Source organism: Pinus tabuliformis, chromosome 5_2 (assembly GCF_031772625.1).
Source record: "Pinus tabuliformis cultivar Carrire ecotype Pingquan chromosome 5_2, CPIR1, whole genome shotgun sequence".
Taxonomy (NCBI): Eukaryota; Viridiplantae; Streptophyta; class Pinopsida; order Pinales; family Pinaceae; genus Pinus; species Pinus tabuliformis.
The window spans coordinates 1,114,866,951-1,114,892,764 of NC_142306.1; the positions used below are offsets into that span (position 1 = coordinate 1,114,866,951).

Sequence of the window (25,814 nt, forward strand, 5' to 3'; positions counted from 1 at the left end):
CGTTTACTCTTGTATTTGGCACTGTACTGCAAATAAGAAAACATTACTCTTGAAATAAATTGCCCGCCTCAGACTGAGTACACTCTTGAAATAAAAAATCATACTTGGATTGATAATTAAAGTAGGATAAATAGGAATTCAAAAGACACCTTTTATACCTCAACAATATTATCGCAAGTTTGTTAAGAATTATGGGAGAATATCAACACCTCTAACAACATTACAGAATAAAGATGCATTTTCTTGGACTCCAGAAGCAATTAAGGCCTTTGAACATCTTAAAGAGGCAATGTGCCAAGCACCAGTCTTAACTACGTCAGACTTCACCAAAACCTTTATTGTGGAATGTGATGCCTCAAGAAATGGAATTGGTGTTGTTTTAATGCAAAAAGGAAGACCCATTGCATTTGAAAGTCGTCCAATCAAAAGAAAGTATTTACACAAAGCTATTTATGAGAAGGAAATGTTGGCAATACTACATGCACTTAAGAAATGACGACCTTACCTAATGGGAAGACACTTCAAGGTAAAAATGGATCATGATAGTCTTAAATACTTTTTAGAACAAATATTATCTTCAAAAGAGTAGCAAAAATGGGTCATAAAAATGTTGGGTTATGACTTTGAAATCATCTACAAAAAAGGGAAGCAAAATGTTGTTGCAGATGCACTCTCAAGAAAGGATGAGGATGTGGAAGCATTGTTTTGTGCCATTTCTATTATCCAATTTGATTGGATAACTGAAGCAAGGGATGAATGGAAGAATGACGAAGAAATGTGGGCACTCATTTAAAAGTTGTAGCAAGATCCCAGTATATCTGATACATTTAGCTGGAAAAATGAATCATTATGGTACAAAGATTACTTATACCTTTGTAAAAATTCCCAACTCAAACAAAAGATTCTTCTAGAATTGCACACCTCTCCCTTAGGAGGGCACTCAGGATTTTTAAAAACTTACCACAGGGTTAAGAAGAATTTTTTGGGATGCTCTGAAATCTGATATTCAAAAGTTTGTGGCAGAGTGTTTGGTTTGCCAACAAAATAAAGTTGAGACAATTAAGACCCTGAGTTTGTTACAACCTTTATCCATTTCAAGTCAACGTTGGGAGGAAGTTTCAATGGATTTTATCACAGTTTTACCCAAGTCTGAAGGAAAGAGTGTCCACTGTCATCATGGTGGTAGTTGATAGAATTACCAAGTATGCACACTTTTGTGCATTATCTCATCCATTTAAAGCCAGTGCAATTGTTACTGCGTTTATGGAAACAATTTAAAAGCTACATGGAAACCCAAAGATTATTGTAAGCGACAAAGATCCAATTTTCACTGGAAATTTGTAGACAATATTATTTTCTTGTTTGGGTACTCAATTAGCTCATAGCTCATCTTATCATCCTCAATCTAATGTGCAAACTGAGATAGTAAACAAATGTTTCGAAGGATATCTTCGTTGCTTTGTATCTGATAAACAAACACAATTTTTTGAGTATCAAATTTGACAATGAAGAAACCTTTGGAACATAAGTTGATGTCACAGTTGGGGGCCTCGGATGTGAAGACCCACTAGTGTAAAGCATCAGATTTATGCCAAAACCCATTGAATATGCATATTAAAGCCTTGGATTGGAGTGCAAAAAATAAGTGAGTTTCCCTTTAAGAGATTTACCTCCATGCCTTGTGCTTGATCCATTTGTTCTACTATGTAGGGTTTTGGGTTGTATTGGCGCTGATTTGTTGGTTTGACATTCTTCCCTTGCACTACATCCTTAAAAGAAGAAGATCCACTACGATTTCTGGTGCCCATAGCTCCACCATGTAGCCTCAGATTCATAATAATGGTAGAGTTTCTTGAGATGCCATAGTCCATCATCTGGGTGGAGCCTTGCAACATATTGCTTTTGAATAACAAACATTGAAACATTGCGAAGATTCCCAAATTATTCTTGATGCACTGTTTCAAAAATTCCACCAATTTTGAATCCCTGGTCCAGAATAGGAAAGATTTCTCATTGATATTTTTTATGTAGATATGAAAAATTTCTTTATCTGATTTTGCTTGTCTTTTGTCCAGACCGCAGTTGGGAGAGTGTGGGGGGGTTCCATTGAGAGAACGTATTTCATTTATGCAAAGACCACATCGTTTCAACTAACCCCAAAAATGACGACACATGGCATATGCGAAAACTCATGATAGAAAGAAAACAAAATACTAGCTTCGACCCATTTGGGCATACCCACCACGAGCACCCCAAAATTTTTAGACCCTTGCCATGAGTCCATTCGTAGGAAGAGTCCGAGGGTTTGAGCTTGTGCGTGTCCACTAAGGCCAAAGGCCCTCTACTATAGGGGGTGGTTGTGCCTCAGAAATCCAATCTCGAAGTGAACATCATCCTACATCAAGGTAAGGAATGGGCTCAACGTTTGTGATCCGTGGCCCGCCTTCCCTGTGTATTATGATCCCCTTATCCGTGGCAACGCCTATCACTAGTTTGTAGAAAGAGAAAACCCTAGAGTAGCCCATGAACTCCCTTGTGCTCCTTCCAATTTTAGATGACTATTTTCCTATCAATTAGTTTCTAGATATCATATAACAAAGGAGCTAATTTTATGTGTTTTTGGTTGATCGATTTTTTGGTTCAGTTTTTTTAATGGTTCCAGTCAAGTTCTGATCGATTCTTGGTTTAGCGGGTTTTCCAGTTCGATCATCGGTTCAGTTTCAATAACTATCCTTTAACTAACCAAGGTGGATAAGGTCAACAATACATAAAATAGAGAGTGGTTATGCCACATATGCAAATATCCATAAATGAGATGAATCTCCAAAGCGGGTATCTTACTGAAAAGGTGGATAGAGCCACTGAAAACCTAATATCTCTTTTAGAAGTGTGCCAACAACTATGTCAAGGGAGATACATTGAACTATTGCTAAATATGCCATCGATCCATGTGCCAAGTGATCGATATACTCAATCAACTCTCCAAGGAAGGAGTAACCTCAACAAAAATGTGATAAATTAGTGTCTCATGTGCCAAAGGGCCTCTACATGTGTGTCAAGAGGGTGAGTACACGTGTGTCGAGAGGGTGAGTGCTCCACTAGGATGATGAGTCTTCCCAAATAAACTAGGAAGCAATTGTGAAATCCTTCAAGAAGGCTAGGTGCTCATGGTTGGTCCTCCCATCAATGCAAATGCATAAAAATATGTAGCAAGTGGGGGGGTGGAGGCGTGCAGGGCGCTCCATATGAGTGTATCTCATGATATCTATGTGTCAACCACATGCCAAATAACATTCAAAGGACTAGGGAACCCATCTCCTAAACCAAAATGTGACACATACATAGATCCATGCTTATTACTAAGGGGGGATGTGCTCTAGGTGTATAACCTTTACAATAGCACAAATAGAGATATAGTTAAAAATCTAGGGAAACTCTAAGCCGTGTGTCTGAATAGACCTAACCTAGGACTCTCTTGTGCCCATCTCAACCAAAAAATGGCCCTAATGAGATGGTTAGAATGAGCCATAAGGGAAAAACTCAACTAGCCTTGAAATGGAACCTAGAAGGATGTGACATGACCAACCACAAGGGTTTAGAGAACCACCTAAGTTTAAAAAGCACTTTTACAAAGTCCTATAAGCATGGTCTAGTAAAACAAATGATGTAGCAGATCTATAAATGCATTGTCACAACGTTGGCTCATCATACCACACTAATAAGTCTCTAGAATCATACATGCACAATTGATCATGGATCATTAGGATTTGACATATCCTCAAAAAAAGGACATCCAATTGGATCAACTTTGCCACTAGATTACCCTCATGCAATTTGAGGGGCAAGAATTGGCTCCGAACTAAGGACGTGCTCTATGTGAGAGTGAATGAGAACTTGATAAGCTGAAACAATCTCACAAAATAGGTTTCAAATCCTAGAGAATGATGAAGACACAAGTTCTTCATCCCCTACCCATATAATATAAAATGAAAGCAGGAAAGTGCATGGATGCCAATTGGGCAAAATATGACATGAGTAGAGGGAAATGCACGGAAATGAAAACATAACTGAAATGCATGAAAAACAATTCTACTGCTCATAATCGAGAGTTTATTCATCCTATTCTAATTTACTTGGATGCCTTATGGCATCTAATGTTATCATGGAAGACAACTTTAAAATTTGCTTATTCACGGGCAACTACAACTGGTCTCCATGCAAGTGACTGAGGTAGAAAGTATTGGTACATAAAACACCTTCAATCTTGTAAGGAACCGACCTTAGGTTGTCGAACTTGTCATTCTTTTCTGTCTTTTCTTTTCTTTTATTCCTGTTAGCACTAATTTTGACACTGCTTAAAAATAAGATCTTTAAAAATCAGCAATAGAAAGCAGCGAACAAATAGGAAAATCTACCTTGAGTGTCACTAGTGAATCTCCCTCTATGTTTGGACTGGTGCTTGTGAATGTCAGGGGAGTGTGTCTAGTCTTTGTACCTGCTATTTTAACTTGTAACTCTGCGATATAACATAGAAAAAACATCAAAGTAATGGCTGTTCAGCCAACTAGTTAGTGTCCAAACAAGTTTGCAAATTCTTAACTATTTTAATATGTAGAATAATCTTCCACAAATCAGCCCTTTGTATGGAAAAGAACAGAGTAAATAGAAAGCATATTTGAATGGTAAATTATCAAAATAAATAGCTGAAACAACTCTTACTAAATTTTGTAAAAGCTAGAAGAGAGAAGAAAGAGTACTGATGGAGATAAGAGAGTAGGGTTGCTTGCTTGCTTAAGACAATTCAAGCTGTATGCTTGGGCTTAACCCATTTGTTTACAATGTTTCCCCCCTTTAATTCATACTAGTGAGGAGAGGGGGTAGGATTCTCCATAATTGACTATCAATGCGCATGGTTGAGTTAACTGAGCTCATACTGGAGAAGAAAATCTACTTAAGTTTCCCTTGCTTGAGTTCTGAGTTGTTGTGAGATAAAAATATCCTTGAACACAATTTTAGCTAATTTGATTTAAGTAAAAAACTTCTTGGAGTATTTCAAGTAAATTCTACCATGGTAAAGATATCTTCTAGTAATTTTAGCAAAGGTGGACTTGGATATTATCATCTCCAAGCAATTCCAGTTAGGCTATTTTCCTCAATCAAATTCTAGTGAATTTGACTTGGTATAATTTTAGGAGTTTGAGCTATTAAGGAAAAGCATGCTTTTATGTCAAGGGAAGGTGGAGTGAAATATGGAGGGGAAGTAGGAAGGGGAAAGAGTGAAAGATGGAGGGAAAATAGGAGTGGAAATAAGAGAGAAATGGGAGGGAAATGCACTAGAAGAGAGAATACATGAGAAGAAAATAAAAGTTGCCTATATTTCCATGTTAGTCTCGTGTGCTTTGCCACATCATTGATGACTCATTTGAAATCTTTCCACTTGTCTGTTCCATCTGCTTCCATGACAACCCTTTATACTGCCACATCATCCTTCTATAAATAGACATGCCAAAAGTAGCAGCCCCCTTCAAAAATAGAAAAATTAGAAAATGCCTGGAATAGATGGGGGGACCCTGCCATATATGGTACTTTTGAAAATATAGGCACTGCTAAAAATAGAAAGAGAATTGCATGTCCACAATATTATACTCATTAAACTTATAATCTGATGGGAAACCCAAATATTCTGTCAGCATTGCCATTCCAATACTGATAAAGTCAACACAGAACCTTATTTCTCCATTATTCTCCCTTTCCACGGCTGTATTTGCAACCCAAGTTGCATGTCCTGTGGGGGCAATGATCTTAGCCTCAAGCATCCTTTGAAACTCTTTCTGAATGAGAGGAGCCAACTTAGGATTTATATGCCTTAACTTTTGCCTGAAAGGCTTAGCATCTTCTGTCATTGGGATTGTATCTTGAATGATATGTTCTTGATATACTTTCAAATCATCACAGGACCAGACAAATAATTGTTTATATTCTGTTATCAAATTTTATATCTCTTTTCTGTTTTTGAGAAATGCTTTTGCTAATCGTTCTAAGCTTTGGACTCTCAGGTGATCCTATTTTGATTTCAGTGTAATCATTAAGCATAATTACTTATTTCTTTTGCTTGTATATATCATTCATGTTGAATATTCTTTCGAATGGAAAAGTCTCTTTGGGATCTTGGTTCTTTCGGACACATTCCTTCAGGATACTCATCTCCTTGTCCTTGCCAATACATATCATAATCAACAAATTCTTGTTGTTGTTCATAAATCTTATAATCTGTGGATAATCGTTGAACACCTCCCAATGTTCAAAATTGGGAGAAAAGATCTAAAGATAATTTCCATTTTAGCTCCTGTAAATTCTTCACAAGGCTTGAAAGTTGCAGCTGCTATTGCTAAGGCATATGTCTGCTCATTGAAGACTCCCAAGTCTATCTCTAAAGATGATTGCACTTGCAACTCCAAATGTTGGAGGAAAACTTTCAAATACTAGATTCTCTATTGGGACAGATTGTAGACTGTTTATTTTATTGATAAGATTTATCACGAGAGAGGGATATCTCGTATTCATAAAGAAGAAATACTAAAGCCCTAAATTGCTCATCCACACTTTTGACTTTGCAAGTGATTTTTGTCACCCTTATTTTGAACATTTCAATGCAAAGATGTGAAGTGTTATTTATTTCTTTCTTCCTCCGAGGGTAACATTTGCTCTGATGCTCAAAAGTTACTATCAAAAATTCTGTAAAGCTCCCGACAACCATGTGCAAAACGATGCTCTGATACCAATTTGATCTGAAGAGGGGGCGCACTAGAAGACTTATTATAACAGCAAGATAAGCTGTGACAAGCTCAACTTCATATACACAATCACTAATGGAATTAACTCAGAGAAATGAATTCACACTTTAAACATACATTAGTTTTATAAAAGTGGGGAACAAATTCAACTCCGAGTTTTATTAATTGAACAGAACTGTACAATTAGATATGTACTGCATCTTCACAACAACAAACTATACCCATTTACAACCTTAGGGCTGAGTATGAAATCTAAGTAAATACAAAACACTTCGCTCCCCTTTTGTTATGTTTTGTAGGGTACAAAATGTATAGAGATTTGAGAGAGGAAGAGAGAGAGAAGATGATGACCAGTCCTGACTGTTGGGCTTTGGGACATGATAATTCGCTGAGATGGCCATCTGTGTCAGTATCCTGTCCCAGTATGTATTGTGTATCTGCAGCAATGCTTGCCATGCAACACGCCAAATTAGTGTGATAGTGTACTAGTGCGATTGAAGTTGTCCACTGCATTGTGCATTCCGTATGATAACAACCAGATCTCTGTGTGCATAATTGGCTGCTTAGTGAACTTCTCTTTAGTGGACTCTATCAGAGTCTTGGCTGATCTTTGACTCCATTTGGGATCGATTTTATTACATACGTAATACTAAATAAATTAATAAAATATAGCTTGTTTAAAATTTAAATAAATAATGTTGTTAGCAATTGATGCACAGCGGTACAATACGAATAATGTTAAATGAACCAATGTGTGTTGTTTTGTCTCTGTTTCTTCTTACTCCATATTGTGTATAGTACAGTTTAAATAGGGTTTTTCTAAAGAGATTGTCATTAGATTGTTTAGTTGTTATCTCGGGTCAAATTAACTTGAGCAAGTTCTTGATGGTGTTGGGTAGAAGTGTTCACTGTCCATGGATGGTTTCAACTCATTTTAATCTCTTTTTTTCTGCTGCTGTCGATGATTGAGGGGTTGTATCCTTTGCAGGATGGAAAAGTATCCCAGTTGGAGCATGTTTTTATTCGAGGCAGCAAAGTCAGGTATTAAATTAAGATATAATCTCTATTGTATTTTCTTATAAAAATTGGATTTTCCTTTGTGTTTATTTGGAGGAAATTCACATCCTTCCATTTGTAAAGGTAGCTGATTGTGACCTTGCTGGTGTGCTTCAGAATTCTTTTGATTGAAAGCCTAAATTCACATGTTTTTCTCAGGTTTATGGTTATACCTGATATGCTTAGGAATGCTCCTATGTTCAGGCGTCTAGATGCAAGGATTAAGGTATGTTTGCCAAACTCTGACTGTGAAAGGCCACTTATAAGTTCCTCCGTGCTAAATGAAATTCTGTATCATCTGGATTAAAAGTACCTTGCTAGGGTTCTTTTCTTCTATTTCAAATATTTTCTTTTTTGAAGTTCTTTAGCTTTTGTGAAATGCAATTAAGCTTAGTTTAACATGACTAGTGATTTAAAATAAACATATCTTTTTTTTTTGAAGTGACTGATGGCGGCAAGAGCTACTTGTTATGTATAATTAATTTACATATCGATCTCATTTTAATGAAACCGGTGTACTCATCGTCAGTGATATGTTTCTTTTGTCAAAATTTTAATTTGAAACAGGGTAGAGGTTCATCACTTGGTGTTGGTCGTGGACGTGCAGTGGCAATGCGAGCTAGGGTAAGTGAAGTTGGCTATAGGACGATTTCTTGCAGTCATAAAAAGCCATGATCGAAATAATGATGAATTTAAAGTTATACGGTTGATCTGTTGGAGATGTAGATAGAAATATCATACAAAGTCTTCTAACCCTTTCTTGCTAATAATGCAGGCTCAGGCCGCTGGACGTGGTGCCCCTCCGGCTGGAAGGGCAGGTGCTGCTCCCGTGAGGAGGTAGTCACAATAGAGCTAAAATATATTTCATAAAGCCCTCAACGAAAGATAGCATCTACAACCTGCTTTGGGCCTCTTTGAAAACACTTGTAATGTAGACATGTCACATGTTTTCAATTTGAAAAATTTTGAGTGGATTTGTTCAGATATCGGCAGTTTCTTGCAAATGTCTCCAGGCTGATTTTTTTTGAGTGCCATCAGGTTACGAGTTATACTGTTATTGATCACATGTAGAATATCTTCACGTCAAATGACCATCTTTTTGAACCAAAATCAAGTATGGCAAATAAACCAATTTATGTAGTCACATTTAGTTGAAAACTATAGTATATGTTGCTCATTGTAAGAAACCTCTTTATCTTCATCAATGGACTAATTACAGGGTGTGTAAATGCACTGGGTAACCGTTTCTTATACATTGATAACTTAGCGTTTTCGTTCTCTGCCCTGTGTTTTTCTGTTTGTAAATAAGTGATTTTAAATTGTCCTCTGATTTCCTTATTATAATTTAGGAACGAAGTGTAGATGTCTTTCATAAGAGTTAATAAAGTAGTATACATTAGGCCTATATGCCTTTTGCATGTCCGTTATCCATGAATGTCCAAAAGAAAGCAGAAGAGGCGGAAATTTGTTTGTCTTCAGTGAGTATGTGAGGTCTTCACTAGTCATACTGGTTAGAAATGTATGATAGAAAATTTTCCATAAGTTATAATTCCACTTCATTGAGGGGAACTTTGTCCATGGGGTTGTCAGTTCATTTTAAGAAGACTCAGGTCATCAGAATTTCAAAAAAACAATTGTATAAAATTGGAACTTTACCTTGTCTAAAAATTAGAACTTGCAAAAATAAAGTTGAGTGTGACCTTTTTTTTATTTCACTATATAACAAAGCTGATTTAATTTTTTTTTAAAGCCATCCACTGAGTTGGTTATTTTTTTAATAAAATTTTGCTTCATATTCTCCAGATTAAAAGGTTAAATTAAAACTCTGTATGTCATGAGCAGGGATTAAGAGCTATCATTTCAAAAGATTATTAATCGTAGGACTACGGGAAGCCAATTTCTCCAATTCATTCAAAAGGTTAAGTTAGAACTCTGCATTTTATTGGCAGGGGTAAAAGAGGCTTCCCGTCTCTGAATTTCTCCAATTCATTCAAAAGTTTAAATTAAACTTTTGTGAGCAGGGGTAAAGAGCAATCATTTCAAGAAATGAGTATTCTTAGAATTATAATTACGATTTCCTCTCTTTGAATGGTTGATCAATAATATCCAGACTTCTATATTAAAAGGAAGTTCAAGTTCACCTTATAAAAGTGGAAGGAAATTTCATTTAAAAGTATATTGAATTATTTATGGATTTTTATTTATTTATTATTATTATAGATATTCTTTCCCTGTATGTGAAAAAGGTAACCTGAATGAAGAATATTTTGAATTATTTATAGATATCCTTTTCCTTTATATGAAAAAAGGAAAAGTTGAATAAAAAAAAGAGAAAGTAAGGATTTAGATTCACATTGTAACGAGGAATGAAATTTCCGTTAAAGAATATTTTGAATTTATTTATCTATTTTTATCGATATTTCTTTCCTTACAAGGAAAAGAATGAATTTCTTCATCTTAAATTTATTAAGATAAATTCCTTGGCCTGGTTAGCTTTACATGAATTCATTCATCTTAAAGTTCTTAAGATAAATTCCTTTGCCTTAGCTTTACATGCTTGGAATATATATATTCTATTCAATACTATGATGATTTAATAAGATTATAACTAATCACTTTAGGGTTATTATAAATGTGTATGGGTGGAAGTAATATGTTTAGAATATACCAATTTTACGTTTTATCAAAGTAATATATCTTTTCATTGTGGTTAGAGGGTTTTGGATGTTGTCGGAGGATTTAGAGAGGTACAAAAGATGTTATTACAGAATTAAAAAAGATAAAGTTTACTTATTTATTTGGGAGTTAAATTTATTTGGCAAGGTATGTTTTACTAAGGTAAGTAAAAAGACATTGAAAAGAGAAGATAATTGATGGGCAACACAAACATTTATTGAATATGTGAGAAATGTACCTTCAATTCATTCTATTCGACATTATTTCATGTGGTGTCTCAATTATATTATTTTATGTAATGAAAGTGTGGTGAATACGAACAACACAACAATGTTATGGCAGCCATGTTGTACATTTAATATATAACTTTCATTATACATTTTGTAGTCCCAAAGAACATCTTTAGAACTGGATCCCAAAGATTGTACTTTTCTACCTATAGAACTAGAGTACGTGTAAAAAATGAGTGTTTTTTAATAGATGACCTTTGAGATAGATCCTTGGCAATTGTATTTTTTAAGACCTAAAACCTTAATGATTAGTAAACTTTAGATAGAAATTTACAAGAATGGACATAACATGGTTACATTTTCTAGCTTGTGAGATGCTAGGTAGAGAACCTAAGAATATTGCAAATCCTCGTGAGATATTGTCAGAGATTCAACAACAAAAAATCACAAAAAACCATTAGCTAGCAACTAGAGTGAAATTTCATAATGGTAGTTGAGAGAATAAATTTGGGTTGATTTCCCAATGCCAATGAAAGAAACCATATCAATGATTTGCCAAATGGTTTCTAGAGCACAAATCAAAATTATTTGTGTTGGACATTGGATAAACTAGTGCGCCCCATGTGTTTCGCGACATGTGCTTAACCGCCTCTCGTGGTTTTGTTAATCCTGGTGATGCCTCTGTTTGCTAACACCTGCAGGTTTTGCTGCAACAATAATCGTGACTCCAACAAGTGGGATTAGAGCCAAAGGGCTCGAGTTTGAATCACACCCGACTCACGTTGTTGAGGAGATTGTTGAACATTGGATAAACCAACTCCCTCCGTGTGTTTCACGACGCATGCTTAACCGCCTTTCATGGATCCGTTAACTCCGGCAATGCGTTCGTTTACTAATACCTACGGATTTTGGTGTAACGACAATCGTGACTACAACAATTTGTATAAATTTAATTTTGATAATGAACAAATCACAAAAACCATTTATGAATCACTAGAACCAATTTTTGCAGAAGAGTTTATCTAAATCACAATTTCTGCGGATTTCTTAATGACAATAAAAGAGCCTTCACAATGATTTGACAAATGCCTTTTAGACAACAAATTAGATTCATTTATAGAGACCTAGATTTGAAGAGTAGACATAGATCATGAGAAGGCCTTGTGTTGAGAATTCAATAGGGCAATGTATATGTTAATTCTCTTAACTTGATAACTGCGTGTGTAGTCTTTTTACTTATTAGCTTCGATCTTTCTTATTTCAAGTGCAATACATCAAACAACTACCAAACAATGATAACAATGACACAATATGTAGGCTACAAGCCAGGGCCAGAACCCCTCCTCTTGAGGGGAAAGCCCATAAAATCTCTTCTTATCTTAGATCTTTCAATTGACGAATACCATGACTTAGACTCAGACAAATACCCTCCAAGATCAAGTTTTCCTCGGCCCTATTGAAATATCTTCGACCTCCCAACAACTACTGCTTCTCTAGGAGATTTCAATCTCCCTCTAACTGCTCTTCCCTTAACCTCGCTTGCCTTGATTTGAGTCTTAGGGCTAGTAGGAAATCCTAAGAGACCTTTGCTTGCCTTCTTGCTCTTTTTTGCTTCAAAATCGAACTTTCGACTTGCCCAGTGCAGAAACCCTAACTTCGCATTCCCAGAAGAAAGCAAAGAGACCCAAAACACTTGGACTTTTCTTGTCCTTCTTCTCCACACTTCCTTTTTTGTCGTATTACTGCTTCCTTCTTCGTATGAGAGATGAGTGAGTGAATGATCCAAATGGAGGACGAGTTCCTCTTATATATAGGCTTCCTTCAAGGGTGGGCGTGGCTCGTCATGTAGGTCAACTTGACAACGTATTTTGGCCGACTTGACCTTGGAGGTAATTTGACATTTTCAAGACAAAAATTATTTTCTTTTACAATTTACAATGTGCCCATAGGGTCTTCCATATATGACAATAACTCTTATACTTAGGAAAAACCCTAGAAGCACTCAATGGGTGCTTGACCTATAAAATAAAAGAACTTGAGCATGAAACCCATGCTCCAATAATAATAATAATTTCTTTTTCATTTTATATGTACAAGAATACATTTCATATTAATGAAGACCAAACCTAGTTACACATTTTTCAACACCTTGAACATGGTAATTGTAGTGCTAACCAGCATTGGAGCTTGTTTAAGACATTTTTTTTGTTTTGTACTAGAGTTGCAAAAGATGTGCCCAACATAGTAACACAAAAATGAAGTTGTAGGTGTGTTTGCACCTGAACATGCACCTTGAAAAGTGGTATAAATATAAATCAAATTGATAAATTTTTAGTTGCAAACTTTGGAAGAATTTTTCTTTACACAATAACTACAGATCCTCCTATCGTTTTGGATTGGTGCATGCTAGTTTCAGCTTGTGCCCTTGGATCGCTGTTCCTTGACCTTCATATCTCCAAATTTAAAACCAACAAACCAATGTGAAATATGTTTTGACAACCCCCAAACTACCAAGAAGCAAGTTAAAACTGGATGACATTGATGGAATTTTTTTTCTTTAAAGCATAGTTGATATGTATGTGAGTCGATGGTGAGAGATAAAACACTTGGAAGAGATTAAAGAATCAAAACACAGGGTGGAGAACGATTTTTTCAAATATGCAATTAACATGTTAGAGGCTAACACGATAGAAAAGCTAAAAACCAAGCATAAGAAATCTTTATTTTGTATTAATCAAGGGGTTGGTTGCACTACAAAGACCAAATGCAAAACCAATCTATTGACAAATCCTTGCTAGATGAGAAAACCTGTTAGAAATGAGAGAGAGAGAGAGAGAGATGTTGTAATGTGCTGTTGCTCTGCTAGGAAAATCACTCCCTTGGATAAAACCTTTCCTCCTTTTTATCATTGCCTTGGTAATACATTCTAGGCAAGATTGAGTTGTCTTCATGCAAGTTCTAGAATAACACTGTGAGTGGAGTGGAGTGAATGGGAGAGGGAGAGGTAGTTTGGATAAATGGGTGGAGATTGAACTCAAAGGAGAAGTGAGGTTGAACTAGTTAAGAATGAGTTATCATGAGTGAAGTGGCGAGAAGTGAAGTGATAAGGTGGGTTATGAGCGAGAAGCTTGCATGAGAGGAAAAATGAGTTATCACAAAAGGGAGGGTGAATGAAGTGCACATGCTTTAGTGAACTTGACATGTGACCCAATTCATTGAGAGAATCTTCGTTAGGTTTATCACCAATTGCTACATTGTCTTCCAACTGATGCATGTACTCAAGTTATCTCAATCTTACTACATGCATGCGTCCCAATAACATTGACACTTGTATGCACCTCAAGATGCCAAATGTCATTCCCTAAGGTGGCCATGTGTCACCAAAGGAATGCTTCCACATGTCACAATCTGGAGCTACCACATGTCACTCATGTCTAGCAATTGCTAAAAATAGAAGATCTCTAAATACCCCATGATATTGTATGCATCAGACTCAAATTTTCTTGAGGAATCCAAAGGTGCATTCAAAATTGACATGCAAGTACCTTGCCTCACACTGCTGAAAGAAATCTATCTGTGTAACCTATCTCTAGAATAGGATAGGAACAATTATATGACCTTGTGCCTGGAACTTCATAATAAAAAAAATCCATGACTCATATACCAATGCCTGAAAACCATCACTAGTCACTAACGAGATGACGTAATCTAGTCTTTAACCCTTTAGTTTTCCTATGACGTAAACCTAGTGGTTAACAATGGCAATCCAACTGGATGGTGTCTCAATGGAGACACTGGCAACCTCAACATCTGCAATCATGAACTATCAACAAAAAGGTATGGGGGAGATGTTGCATGTAAATGTTTGTAAACATTTACATGTGGCCTCAATTTAAAAATAATAAAAGGTTAAAAGTAATTGCATGGATAGGCGCTCTCTAGCTCAATATGGTAAGCGTTGTAGTAATGTCATGTAAACATTTTGACTTGGTCAAAAAGAAAAATAAAATAAAATCATTAATAATGATACTTATCAATAATTTTTGTTGACTTGCTCAAATTAATAAAATAAAATAAATATATTTACTAATAAACCAACCTAGATCCATCTTAACTCTAGATCTACCAAGCGTCAAAAGGTATCAAATATCTTGAGATGCAAACCTCTTTTAAACTGAAAATATATTTGATCCCTCTCGACGCTTGGTAGAGATAATCCAATTAAGACCTAATGGTGATCAACCTTGTTGGATGTGAAATGATTGCCAATGAAGTTAACAACCACTACAATCCTCATTCTCTTGAAGCACTCTCAGATAATTTTTCGAGGTTGATGAGGAACAATATGTTAAGAGAGAGACAATAATATAGTTCTTTCCATTAACATGAAGCAAGACATAAGAAGCGTTCAAAAACAATTGACATCATGTCCCTAAATGCTAGATATAAGGTGACTGACTCACAAAGTATGACTCAACAAATCTCAATGAAGAGGAAACCCATATATTAAAATTGGCAACTAGGGCCAAATTCCACCTCGAGACAACTCATTTGATGGAGATGATGATTACATTAGATTCCTCTTTTTGAGAGGACCAAAATTGATGTAAAGATCATTTAATTTGGACAAGCAGAAGTGTGTTTTTGAATTTATGCCCACACATGTGCCAATTGTTAAGGGCGACCAAATCATCATGTGGGCTCATGAAGCCCAAAGGATGTGACTCTTCACCCTCAACGACTTGTATAAATACAAATACCATCTTACCTCATTTGGCATCATCATCACACACATTTCTTCTCTCTCCTTCTCTCATTGGTTCGTACAACTATTGAGTAAATCTTCTCTCTCACACTTGTGGCAGAAGGACGAATTTTCTGGGCAAATTGTAGGGCCAAATTTTTGGATTGTTGCAGGAGTTTGACCAATGTTGACCGAGAACTTTGACTCATCCTTTGACTATGATTTTTGTGGGAAAATTTTGTTTTTGGTAGGTCGTACAATTTGGCACAAGAATTGAGAATTTTTGGGCACTTTGACTCTCAAGGCTGACCAAGTTTGACCGTAGTTTTCAAGGTTGTTTTGGGCTGAATTTGACCACCTTATCAGGTTGAATTTCACTGGGTTTGACCGAGCTTTAAGAGGATTGTTCAACTGCTACGTTGACCATCTTTGACTTTTTGGCTAGGGTTGAGTTTGACTGCATATTTGTTAGGGTTGTTTTGACTTTGATTTGGCAAGTCACTTTTGACTTTTGTACTCTCTCTCTTTGCTGAACATTTGATATAATAATAAGAAGAATTGATCAAAGGGTTTTCCCCACATTGGGGTTCTCCCCTGGCATCCACCAAATCTGTTGTCCTCTCATCTTGGCTTGTCTTCTGCATTTTATTATATGTTCTATCTACAATTACTGTCAATATGATTTATGATTAATGTGATTGCTATTGGAAAACTAAATTGAAATTGTCACTGGGCTCCTAAAGGAACATTGAAGTAATTGTGCTAAGCATAGAACATACCATTGTTAACTAAAATTAACATCGTATCAGAGCCTAGATGAAGACAAAGCCCAAGCAAGAGAGAGAAAAACAACCACTAAGAAAGGTTTATTGGACAAGTTTCAATGGTTTCTTCATCTTACTTCAAGACAGAGGACAAACTCAATGAAAAATCTGATTATCATGCATGGAAAATGACTTTGGACCTGACTTTGAAGGAGCATGAAGTATTGCAATGTGTGCAGGAAAAGTGGTGGAGCCTTCTTCAAATGCATCAATTGCTGCTAAGATGAAGTATAGAAAAGGTGAGGTAAAAGAAAAGAAAATTTTGAATGATTCTGTTCAAAATCATTTGGTTGCCTATATTTCTGATTTGGTAACATCTAAGGAAATACATGATAAGCTGGTTGGAATGTTCAAAGTGAACAATGCAAATCAAATCCTCTTTCTCAAAAACAAGTTGAAGGACATCAAGATGGATAAAGGGGAGTCCATTCAATCTTACTTCATGAGGATCACACAAATCAAGAATGGCCTTTTATCTATTGGAGAAGTTATTGTTGACATGGCACTCACTTTCATTACACTTGGGGGTCTTTTAAGAGCATGGGATGTGTTTAACACCACCATTCTCAACAATGACATGATTCCTAGTTTTGATGAATTATTGGCTAGATGCACTCAAGAGGAGACAAGAATTATGGAGAGAGACAAGCCTTGAAATGGAAATGAACCCACTACTTACTCTTCTCATACAAAGAAGAAAAATAATGTTGGTCCAAGGAGACATGGTCAAAGGTTCAAGTAGGGATTCAAAGAAGGAAGAAAAGGAAGGTGTTTCAATCGTAACCGGTTCGACTGCTATGCTAGAGAGTGTCCTCACAAGAAGAACTCTCCAAGGGATGATGACAACAACAACAACAAAGACAATGGATATCAAAGGAACAATAGGTTCAACAATTAAGGAAAAAGGAATGCTCCCGCTGCTCAATATGGAAATGGCCAACCTCCCAATGATCAAGAAACTCCAGGTATGAGGAAAGTAATGTTGTATAAAAACAAAAGGAACTTTATCTTATTTCCGCTCTATCTACTGCCTCTCCATTGGATACGTTGGATCATTAGATGATTGATAGTGGAGCCTCAAGGTACTTCACTGGGTACAAGGAGGCCCTCTCAAATTTGGTTGAAAAAGACTAACTTGGAGATAATGCCACCTATCTCGTAAAGGAATATGTACTATCAATCTTCACTTAAATCAAGGTTAAACCATTCATCTACAAGAAGTACTATATGTACGCGATTTGAAGAAGAACCTGGTGTTTATTTCTACAATGGAAGATAAAGGCTTCAAGGTAGCATTCATTGACGGAAAGGTATGTATTTGGAAAAGAAACTCTAAAGATGCATTTACACTCGGATTTAGGGTTGAAGGTCTCTATCAAGTTGGAGGAAGTCCTTTGGGAGCCTTGACTTGCGACGCTTCACTTAAATCTGAGGTATGGCACCGAAGGTTCGCCAACTTACATTACAAAGCCTTACCTGGGGTAAGGAAGATGGTCATAGGTATGCCCAATTTCAACATGAATCATGAAGGAGTTTGTCAGGGTTGTGCAGCTGGGAAACTCACAAGGGGACCATTCTCTTCAAGGGAAAGCCAAATTACTGATATTCTTCAATTGGTCCATTCTGACCTTTCTGGTATGTTTCCTGTAACATCATTGGGAGGATACTTATACTATGAAATTTTTTGGGGTGAATTCTCTTGCAAAACATGGATCTATTTCTTGAAGAAGAAGGATGAAGTGTTCAAATGGTTCCGTTCTTTCAAAGCCTTGGTGGAAAATCAAGTAGGGAAGAAGATCAAAATGTTGAGGATCAACACTGGAACCGAATATGAATCAAATGAATTCAATGACTTTTTTAGAGAGGTCGACATTAAGAGGGAGACAATCATTCCATACACTCTTGAGCAAAATGGAGTCACTGAAAGGAAGAATCGAACAATCATGGAAGCCACCCATGGCATGCTTCATGATCAAGTTCTACTAAATTTCTTATGGGAGAAGCTTTCAACACTCTCGTGTATGTTCAAAATATGAACTTGCATCAAGCATTGGATTTCAAGACACTTGAAGAAGTTTTGACTGGTAAGAAATCTGATGTTTCTCATTTTAGAATATTTTGTTACCCCATGTATTTTCATGTGCCTAAAGAGAAAATAAACAGGTTGGAAGCATCTGGAAAGAAATCTATATTTGTGGGCTATAGTGAAAATTCAAAGGCATAAAGAATCTATGTGCTTGGTCAAGAAGTTGAAATAAGCCATGATGTCACCTTCGATGAAGACACTGCACTTGGGAATGCTAGAGATCTTCCCATTCCAAGGAAGGATAATGATGATGCTGTAGAAAAGTTGGATGAACCTCCGACATATGAGCTTATGCCCAATGTTGAAGGCTCGATGGATCCCATTGATCCACCTCCTAGTGACCCCTCTACCTCAAGGAAAAGACCTTTGTGGCTCAAAGATACTCTCGAAGATGCTGAATGACATATTGCTCCAAGAGGGATATTTCGTGAAAGCAAACATGTATCAAGGGTACCTAGTTGCTATGAGTACTATTGTTCAATTGAAGTGATGTACGTTTGTAGGAGCCGTAAAGCACCAAGTCTGGAAGGATGTGATGAATGAGGAATATGAATCTATCATGAAAAGTGATGTCTGAGATGTGGTGCCTAGACTGAAGGACAAGTCCATAGTCACCTCAAAATGGATATACAAAATTAAACATGGAGCTGATGGGAGCGATGATAAATACAAGACCAGGTTCGTTGCTTGAGGATTCTCTCAAAAGGAAGGAGTGGACTATGATTAGATATTTGCACGGGTTGTTCGATATGCCACTATTCGATCGACTATTTCTCTCGCTGCCTCTCAAGGCTGGAGCCTACATCAAATCGACATTAAGATTGCTTTCTTGCATGGCTCGCTTAAGGAAGAATTCTACTTGGAACAACCTCAAGGGTTCGAAGTACAAGATCAAAGGACACACGTATGTAGGTTGAAGAAAGCCCTCTATGGGTTGAAGCAAGCCCCTAGGGCTTGGTATGAGAGGATTGATAGCTATCTTATGAAGCTGGGATTTTTGAGGAGCGATGCTGATACTAATCTATACTACAAGGTTCAAAATGACATACCTCTCCTATTGGTCCTTTATGTAGATGACCTCTTTCTAATAGGTGCAAACCATCTCATTTATCAATGCAAGAGGGAGTTGGATTCTGAGTTCAAGATGAAGAACCTAGGACTGATGCATTACTTTCTAGGCTTAGAGGTCTGGAAAAAGCCAAGTGAGATTTTCCTTTCTCAAGGAAAGTACATTGTGAAGTTGTTCGAGGGATGTGGGATGGTGGAGTGCAAGTTTGTTTCTAGTATGATGAAACTCAACTTCAAGAAGCTATGTGGAAGTACTGCTGGGCCTGAATTGTAAAACCCTTATGAATATAGAAAACTTGTGGGGGCCCTGATGTTCTTGGTAAACTCCCATTCGAACATATGCTTCACTGTGAATAAATTGAGTCAATTTATGGTAAAGCCTCATCACACACATTGGATTGCTGCTAAGAATCTCTTGAGATATCTCTGCGGCACAATCAACTATGGATTGAGATACGCTGCCGAAAATTTGAGGCTACATGGATATACTGATGTTGGCTGGGCTCACAGTGTCGTGGATCAAAAGAGCGCATCAGGATGTTGCTTCTCATTAGGACCTGCTTCAATTTCATGGATGAGCAGGAAGCAAAAATCGGTTGCCTTAAGCACTATCGAGGCCGAATACATTGCATCTAGTGTGGCATATTGTGAATCTATTTGGTTGAGGAAGCTATTCAGTGAGATATTTGAGCACGTGATGGATACCACCATGATATTCTGCGACAAACAGAGTGGGATTCACCTTTCAGAGAATCCCGTGTTCCACGACCCCTCCAAGCACATTGATATCAGGTACCACTTTATCTGGGATATGGTACAACGGGGAGAAATAAGGCTCCAACACATCAGGACTGATGAGTAGGTCAAATACTTCCTCACGAAGCGCTTAGGGAAGGTCAAATTATTAGCCTTTCGAGAGAGACTTGGAGTCGTGGAAAGACCCTTCCATGAGGGTCTCGCTTGAGTTGGACATTGATCTCTGGGAGCTCCTGGGGGGCTTGGGGTACTTCTTGGAGTTATGAGCGACCGTAGGGTGAGTGGTTCACCTTCCCCTATTGTTGGGATATGTACAGGGTAAGTGGTTCACCTTCCCCTGTGATACCCCATGACGGTTGACATGTGTGTAGGGTGAGTTGTTTACCTTCTCGTACGATTGACATATGCATAGGATGATTGGTTCACCTTCTCTTATGGAATATGAGCAGGATGAGTGGTTCACCTTCCCCTGTGATACCCCATGACGGTTGACATCTGTGTAGGGTGAGTGGTTTACCTTCTCGTATGATTGACATATGCATAGGATGAGTGGTTCACCTTCCCGAATGGAATATGAGAAGGATGAGTGGTTCACCTTCTCCTGTTGATACCCAAACATACATCCTACCCATGTAGTCCGGGAATCATGGGAATTACCTCTCATCTGGCCAATGAGTTTGGAAAAGTGGTTAGGGACTATAGCACTACTGATGGACGCATCGTGTATTGCCATACTCCATATGACTAGGATGCATGGTGTTCAACAACTTGATTTGGGATCAAGTCTGATTTAGGTTCTACCTCTAGACTGACTTTTGTCAATGGAGAGTGGTAAGGTCTTGTGACTCACTCTCGATCGATTCTTCTTCGTTATTCATATCAATGTTCAATAGAGTAGAGATGAGATACAATTCAGAGATGGTGCCTAATGACAGGGTGGCATGATGATTGATGGATTGGTAGAGGGAGTGCTAAATTGGCAACTAGGGCCAAATTCCACCTTGGGACAACTCATTTGATGGAGATGATGATTGCATTAAATTCCTCTTTTCGAGAGGACCAAAATTGAGATAAAGATCATCTAATTAGGACAAGCATAAGTGGGTTTTTGAATGCCCACATATGTGCAAATTGTTTAGGTCAACCACATCATCATGTAGTCTCATGAAGCCCAATGGACGTGATTCTTCACCCTCAACGACTTGTATAAATACAAGTGCCCTCTCACCTCATTTGAAATCATCATCACACTCATTTCTTCTCTCTCCTTCTCTCATTGGTTTGTACAATTATTGGGTAGATCTTCTCTCTTTCACGCATTTGGCAGAAGGAAGACTTTTATGGGCAAATTACAGGGCCAAATTTCATGATTGTTGTAAGAGTTTGACCAACATTGACGGAGCACTTTGACTCATCCTTTGACTGCGATTTTTGTGGGAAAATTTCGTTTTTGGCAGGCCGTATAGTTTGACATAGGAATTGAGAATTTTTGGGCACTTTGACCGCAGGGCTGACTATTGGGTTGACTATAGACCTGACAACAGAGTTGACCAAGTTTGATCACAATTTTAGGACTGTTTTGGTTGAATTTGATTGGGTTTGACTGAGCTTCAAGCTGATTGTTTGACTGTTGTGTTGAACATCTTTGACTTTCTGGTTAGGGCTAAGTTTGACTACAGTTGACTATAGATTTGTTAGGTTTGTTTTGACTTTGATTTGGAAATTCAATTTTGACTTTTGTACTCTCTCACTTTGCTGAACATTTGATATAATAAGAAGGAGAATTGATCAAAGGGTTTTCCTCACATTGGGGTTTTCCTTTGCAACCGCCAAATCTAGTGTCCTCTCGTCTTAGCTTGTCTTCTGCATCTTAATTTATGTTCTATCTACAGTCACTGTCAATATGATTGCTATTGAAAAACTAAATTGAAATTGTCATTGGCTTGCTAAAGGAATATTGAAGTAATTGTGCTAAGAATAGAACATACCATTATTAACTAAAATTAACACCATAAGATGACTCATTAGGACTCCTAAAGCCTCTTCAAACTGCCCATCCTAGTAGATTCAATCAATCATCGACAATGATTATGACTAGATCGTCCATTCAGACTTGACTAGAAAAACGCACCATGACCAAAGTGCAACAACTAGACCTTTTAAAAGGTTTTATTTTATGCAATTAGACTCAAAGTGAACTAACTACAAAAACTCTATTGTAAGGGATCCATGGTAAGAAAGGCTTCTCAAACATAAGTGAACATTTTGCAAAATCACATCTACTATTGATTGTAAATGCAAAAGTGGAAAAATGAGACCACTTAAATTGACGAACAATGCCCAAAAACCTCATTATTGAAATTTCATTCTCTTTATTTATTTATTTATTTCGCTCAAAATAACACTCCATTGTTTCACATTTATGGGCAATATTTCCATCCAAATCAACCAACTAAAAAGGTTTTAGTCCTATCACAACCTTGATGTGATATAGACCCAACCAAAGACTATCAAGCTTGCCATGCTTTTTGGGCCCTTCGTTCCTTTTGTCCCATTGCAATACTAGATCACCAACTTTGAATGTTTTCCCTTTAGCTTTTATTTTTAATGTATCCCTAATACTCTGATAAATGAACATATGCTGCATGCCTCTCTTAATCCAATTGTACTAAATGGTCAATATATCGTTGTAATGCCTCTTTGTTACTGGTGGATTGCTCCAACATCCTATAGACTGGCAACCTCTAGTTTAAGGGCAAGACTACATTCAAACCCTAAACAAGCTCAAAGAGACTCTTACGGGTGGCATGTTTTTTAGTAATACGGTTAACCCAAAGTGGGTACTTCAAACAATTAGCCCAATCTTGTTTGTTATCTCACACAATCTTCCTTATTATTTCGATCAACGTCTTATTGCTGGAATTTGCTAGGTCATTCCCTTGTAGGTAATAATTAGTTGAATGGGACTAAGTAATTCTATATTGAGAGCAAGAGAAAAATGATACCAATTCAATTGATTTAGTGACACGAGTATTATTTGTTATAAATTTCTGGGAACTCCAATCCTTGTGAGTATGTGATCTTCGAAAAATTGACAATATGTGAAGTGGATGAAGATCTCAATGGGACTGCCTCTACCCATCTTGTGAAGTAATCCGTAGCAACCATTATCCCACTTTAACCATTGCTAGATTTCTCCCAGAAATTCCCAATAAAATCCTGTCCCCACTACTGAAATGGGGTCTGTACATTAACTTGCTAAAGAGGTAAAGTAGGTAACCTCTGCTTTCCCTCAAATTTCTGGAAAGCTTTGCAAAATCTCATAAAATTATGTGAGTCCTGGTAGAGAATTGACCGTAATAGTTGGCTTACATGATTTTGTGCGCTTTGGTACATGTAGGGAAGTGACCGCCACACACCTCTGCATGTATTTAAATTAGCAACTATTTAGACTCATATGAGTCCACATGCTTGAGAATTATATCGCCGTAATTCCTCCATCCAAGGCCACCCTGCACTAAAAAATACTTAGCAACTTTCAACTGCAAAGATAACATCTATATCATGTTGAGGTTAGTCGGGAAAACTAAGTTATTCAAATAAAATATAATGTTTGAATACCACTCATGATGAACCAATGATAATGCATTTACTTGATTACTTACCTCTAGGTCTCGTAGGCTGTTCAAGTTACTTTTAGCCATAATCATTGCCAAACCTTGGCCTCAGATCAATTTGGTGGGATTGATTTCGATGTAATAATCTTGGATTTTGGTGATCCATTTGCCTCTAGTTTCAATGAATTCCTTTTGAAAACAGATGTTGTTAACCATAGGATGGATGACATATTCTCAAAACCTTAAAAGGCTATACTCATAAAGGAAATAGTTTGCTCTTTTCCTTCACTGTTTTTCTGTAATAAACAACCATGATAGTAGGATCAAAACCAAATGAAAAAAAACCATGAGGTGTAGACCAATTGGTTATGGGGTTTAGTCCCCACCAAGTCACAAGTTCAAATCTCATGAGGAGGGGTTGAGGATGGGGGCCACCTTTGGGGGAATTAAATTATCCCAAGGGGCATGCAAGTTTGATCGAGCTTTGTACAATCCTGGTGATAGCATCCCATTAGTGGACAGATTGTTCTTCCATCCAATATTGGGGTTGGCCTTGGCCTAGTCTCAGCCTAGTTTGTAAAAAAGAAAAAAAAAGAAAAAAAAAGAAGAAAAAAAGAACGAAAAAAAGCAAATGAAAAAACTGAAAATCCTTACCATAATCTAGGCTAACCAATATAGGCACTTGACACAATGACCGCTCGATATCCTCAAATTCCCCTTTTTCTTCACCATTCCACTTCATGTCATGCTCCTTTTCAAGCATGTCTCAGATGTGTCTTACAATTTGTGCAAAATTGGGAATGAAATGCCACAAAAAGTCAATTTTACCAAAAAATGATTTTATTGCCTTTTTGTTTCTAAAGAGTGGGATCTCCAAAATTCCCTTTATATGATCTGAATCTATTTTCACTCCTTCATTGGAGAACACTTGTCCCAACATTTTTCCTTAAAATTCCCCAAATATATCTTAAGTGAGTAACATGATCTTCCTGGTTTCTTGAAAATTCAATTATGTCATCCTGATATACTATTATAAATTTAAATAAATAATCTGAAAATGAATAATCCATAGCATGCTGAAATGTTGCTGCAACATTTACTAGACCAAATGGCATGTGCCTATATGAAAATGTTCCCCAAAGGATGGTAAAAACAATCTTTTACTTGTCCTCTTTAGCAACTGGTACAATACCTGCTTGTAACTTGAAAAACTATCCAACATGGACATCATACCTGCACTTGGAGAACACGCTCCATGTTAGGTAAAGGATACTTATCTTTAAATGAAGCTAGATTCAAATTATGAAAATCAACACATATGTGAATCTCATTGACGTTTTTCTTACCAGAACTACATTCATTGCCTAGTTGGAATAATGAATGGGAACGATGATTTGTGCCTCCACCAACTTTTGTATTTCCTTTTGAATGATAGGAGCAACCTTTGGGTTCATGTATAATTGTCTCTATATGAAAGGTTTAGCATCATATTTCAAAGGGATTGCATGCTTTATGATATTTGGGTCATATATCCTCAATTCATCATAGGACCAAGCCAAAACATCCTTGTACTCACGCACTAATGTTTCAAGTTTCCTTTTCTCCTATGATCCACACTCTTGGTTAATTTTAATCATGTGTGGAGATTCATTTTAGCCAATATTTATTTCTATCACTTTCTATTCTACACAAGGTTTATTACTTCTCTTATAGGTATAATATCTATCAAACATTTTTTTCTAGAGGAACCAATCCCTTGGAAATCTTGTTTTCTCTCAAAGTAATGTAAGGTATTGTTTCATCTTCCTGCACTTCATTTATTACATGAAAAACAAATTCATTGGAACAACTTAAAAAATTGAAAATCTAATGTTCGTCCTAGAAAACATGCCATGGTCTAATTTATCTAGAATTGCATGTCGGAGAATTACCTCTACTTATACCTAGTGTGTGGTGTTGGTAT

General features: G+C 36.9%; 1 protein-coding gene across 1 annotated transcript in view; it reads left to right on the forward strand.

Moving 5' to 3' along the window:
• Positions 1 to 9,103, forward strand: part of LOC149163132 (small nuclear ribonucleoprotein SmD3b-like) — a 66,028-nt gene extending 56,925 nt beyond the window's left edge. The window contains exons 2-5 of the mRNA XM_089437546.1: positions 7,783 to 7,835; positions 8,010 to 8,076; positions 8,418 to 8,474; positions 8,626 to 9,103. Coding sequence (XP_089293672.1) covers positions 7,783 to 7,835; positions 8,010 to 8,076; positions 8,418 to 8,474; positions 8,626 to 8,691 — 243 coding nt within the window. The 3' untranslated portion in view covers positions 8,692 to 9,103. The remainder of the gene's footprint in view (positions 1 to 7,782; positions 7,836 to 8,009; positions 8,077 to 8,417; positions 8,475 to 8,625) is intronic.
• Positions 9,104 to 25,814: the final 16,711 nt, after the last annotated feature.